General features: G+C 36.6%; 1 protein-coding gene across 1 annotated transcript; it reads right to left on the bottom strand.

Moving 5' to 3' along the window:
* Positions 1-2,007: 2,007 nt before the first annotated feature.
* LOC145604113 (uncharacterized) lies at positions 2,008-3,109 on the bottom strand. The gene is made up of 2 exons (XM_081660062.1): positions 2,806-3,109; positions 2,008-2,663 (listed from the first exon to the last, which is right to left on the bottom strand). The coding sequence occupies exons 1-2, from the start codon at positions 3,107-3,109 to the stop codon at positions 2,008-2,010; spliced, it is 960 nt and encodes a 319-aa protein (XP_081516188.1).
* Between the last annotated feature and the right edge of the window lie 215 nt (positions 3,110-3,324).

The raw sequence follows: 3,324 nt of genomic DNA, 5'->3' as shown, positions 1-3,324 counted from the left end.
TAAGTCAGTTTTGATTAATTAATTAGACATTAATTACTCAAATTACTTAATTAAGCAAAATCCTTTTAGTCATTAATGGTTTATTAAGACTCAATAACAAGTCAAACAAACGGTTAGTGTAAACAAACATAGGTTACGCACAAGCAAAGAATGCACAAGTAGTCAAGTAAGCACAATATGATGCAATGAGTTTGCAACCTAACCATGGCTCTAGTTCTCTAAAGTTCAAGGATAAGGGTTAGTTAAAGAGGATCCATGGTTATGAGTCCAGATGCATCGCGCGGAAGCCTCACCTTTGGAAGGGTTGGCGCGTATGGATGGGACCCTGCAGGTTAAACTTGCTTCCAAGGTTGGATGAATTCACAAACTCGGATGTACCCGTTGTTGCCAGGAGCGTTCGATTAGGTAGATGGAGCGTGAACCTCTAGAGGGTTATGGCTATATGTAGAGCACATATGGGTTTTAGAAAAGAGAGAAAAACTCAATTAGGAAGTAGAATCGAGCCAACAGTGCTAGAACTAGTCAAAACAAGAAGGCAGAGTTCTAGCTCGGTATTGGAAGAACTTGGCGCGAGACAACAGAGTCTGTCGTCGCCTAGAGATGACCCTGTTGCCAGACGACAGAGCCATCGCAAGGCGCTGGCTTTGTTTTCTCGGTGCTAGTTCCTACATGCCTCAACAGCTTTCTGTGTTCTTAGAATTTTTCAGTTTTCGCAGTATTATTTCGATTCTAGTTGTGAAAGATATTTCTCAAATTTCCTATTTGTAAAAATCCTATGTTTTTGACTTATTACGGATGGTCTTTCCAATGAGGACCTTTTTTATGCATATGACAATAATGTTAAACAAATTACGCACATGAAGTATTTAGAACTTTTCGAGTCTCATTCGCTCATTTTAAATCATTGCCAAAATAAATTTCAGGAATTAAAATAGAAATCCTCCCCAGTTGAGTCGCCATAAACTGTAGGGAATATTTCAAGCATTATCCCAAACTTGAACCCTACTGTGATCATACACTTAAGTGTGGTGGCGTCCAAAGGGAAGGAAACAAAAGCAAAAGAGTGGCCAACAAGTTTTAGAAACTTGTAAACCGTTCACAGGGTGAAGGTTACACCCCTTAAGGATCCATGAGATCGTCAACTCCAATAGGTCTGGAACCATGACGGGTGTTCAGGGATGAGGTTACAAATCCAATCTAAAAGAGAGAGAACTTGCCCTATAAAATAGGTCTCTACTTTATTCTACTCATATTCATGTGCGCTTTCTGACAAACATGCAATCATTAATTAACCCTAAACCTGTTTAATTTATGATGGTTGATTTTTAATGCACAAATAAAACTATTATTGGCGATCACTTGAATTCAAATTTATTAGCCTAAACCAAATTATTAATTATCTTATCAAGCGTGATTTCAAGTACAAATTTCCTTTAAACATGCATAATAGGCGTGATCAAGGCAATAACAACAATATATATCAAGGAACATGACAATAATAACGATCATCATCATAAGACCAACTTCACTCATAGTATAAAAATTATACCATCCCTCTATCTCTCTACCACATTCTCACTCCTCCACATCATCTATACCATAAAACAATATACTTTCTCCAAAAAGTATCCCACCTATGGTATAGAAAAAGTATACCATTCCGCCTTCTCTCATACTTTTTACTATACCCCACCACACTTTCTCTCTCATATATACATTACATCTTACTTCTATATAATTATTAAACAACTTATTTAATCAATCTAATTACAATTAAGATATTTACAAAAATTATTAAAATAAAAGGTCAAACTAATCATAATTACCAACAAAAAATTTATTACATTTTAAAAAGGATTAAGTTGTTTCTATCCATTGATATAAAATTATCATTTGTAATATAGTGAACTATATACATATTTTTAACGGATTGCAATAGATAATTAATGGTACATGATTACAAGCTAAACATTCAGCAACACATTGATGACTAGAAATTAAACAACATTATATCAAGCAAAATACATAATTAAAAGAAACAACACATAATTGTTGATTGTTTCGTCCATATCGTTGCCATATGTGTTGTATTGAATCCGATTTTAGAGCTACATGTGTGCGCCTATCACGTAATGCATCTCTTTTTGCCAAATAAGAGTCCAAGTCGTATGGTCGTGTCACATTGTATAGGAACAATTCATCATTATTCACCGTTGCGACACTTGTACTAGCTCGATCTTGTTGTTGACCTTCTACGTTTTCGTATGAATGACTATCATAACGAACATATGTATCTCTTTCATCCTCCACTATCATGTCATGCATAATTATACAAGCCATTATGATATTGCTCAATATATCCTTATCCCAAGCAAGAGATGGTTGCCGAATTATTGCAAATCGTGATTGTAAAACACCAAAAGCTCGTTCAACATCTTTGCGAGCTGCCGCTTGCTTTGACGCAAATAATCTTTGCTCATTAGTCTGTGGGTGAGTAATTCCTTGGATGAATGCAGCCCAATTAGGGTAAATACCATCAATTAGGTAATGGCCCATGTTGTATTGATGGCCATTTACCATGAACTGGATTGGGCGTGCTTGACCATGTAGTACATCATCAAAAACAAGCGAACGATACAAATCGTTTAGGTCATTACACGAACCTGGAATGCCGAAATATGCATGCCAAATCCATAGATCTTGACCAGCCACAGAGGATAAGGGTAGTCGTGCCATGATATCCTTGATATTGAGCTTTCCAAGCAGCCGGACAATTCTTCCACTCCCAATACATGCAATCAATACTTCCTACCATACGTGGGAACCCACGACTTTCATTATATTGGAGGATCTTTCGCAAGTCTTCGTCTGTGGGTCTCCTCAGATATTCTTCACTAAACTGCTTAATGATTCCTCCACAAAATTTTGATAACGCCTTTCTACTAGTTGTTTGACCTAGTCGTAAATATTCATCAACTTGATCTGCGGTCATTCCATAAGCTAACATTTTTATAATCCCTGTACATTTTTGCAAAGATGACAACCCCAAACTTCCAGTGGCATCTGGTCTTTGTTGGAAGCAGCCATCGCCATCAACAACATCATCCATGATACGTTGGAAAATATGTTTGCGCATTTGAAATCTGCGACAAAACATGCTGCTGTTGTACACTGTATTATCTGCAAAGTAATCGTTATAAAGGCATTCATGGCCTTCTTCACGATTTCTATCCTTTCTAATTTCTTCTACCTCATCATTTATATTTTCATTTCACTGATATATGTGAGATGGAGGGGGTTGAACTAGAATAGGTATATGATGAG

This window comes from Chenopodium album, chromosome 22 (assembly GCF_948465745.1).
Source record: "Chenopodium album chromosome 22, dcCheAlbu1.1, whole genome shotgun sequence".
Lineage (NCBI taxonomy): Eukaryota > Viridiplantae > Streptophyta > Magnoliopsida > Caryophyllales > Amaranthaceae > Chenopodium > Chenopodium album.
This window is presented reverse-complemented; position numbering and strand designations above follow the sequence as displayed.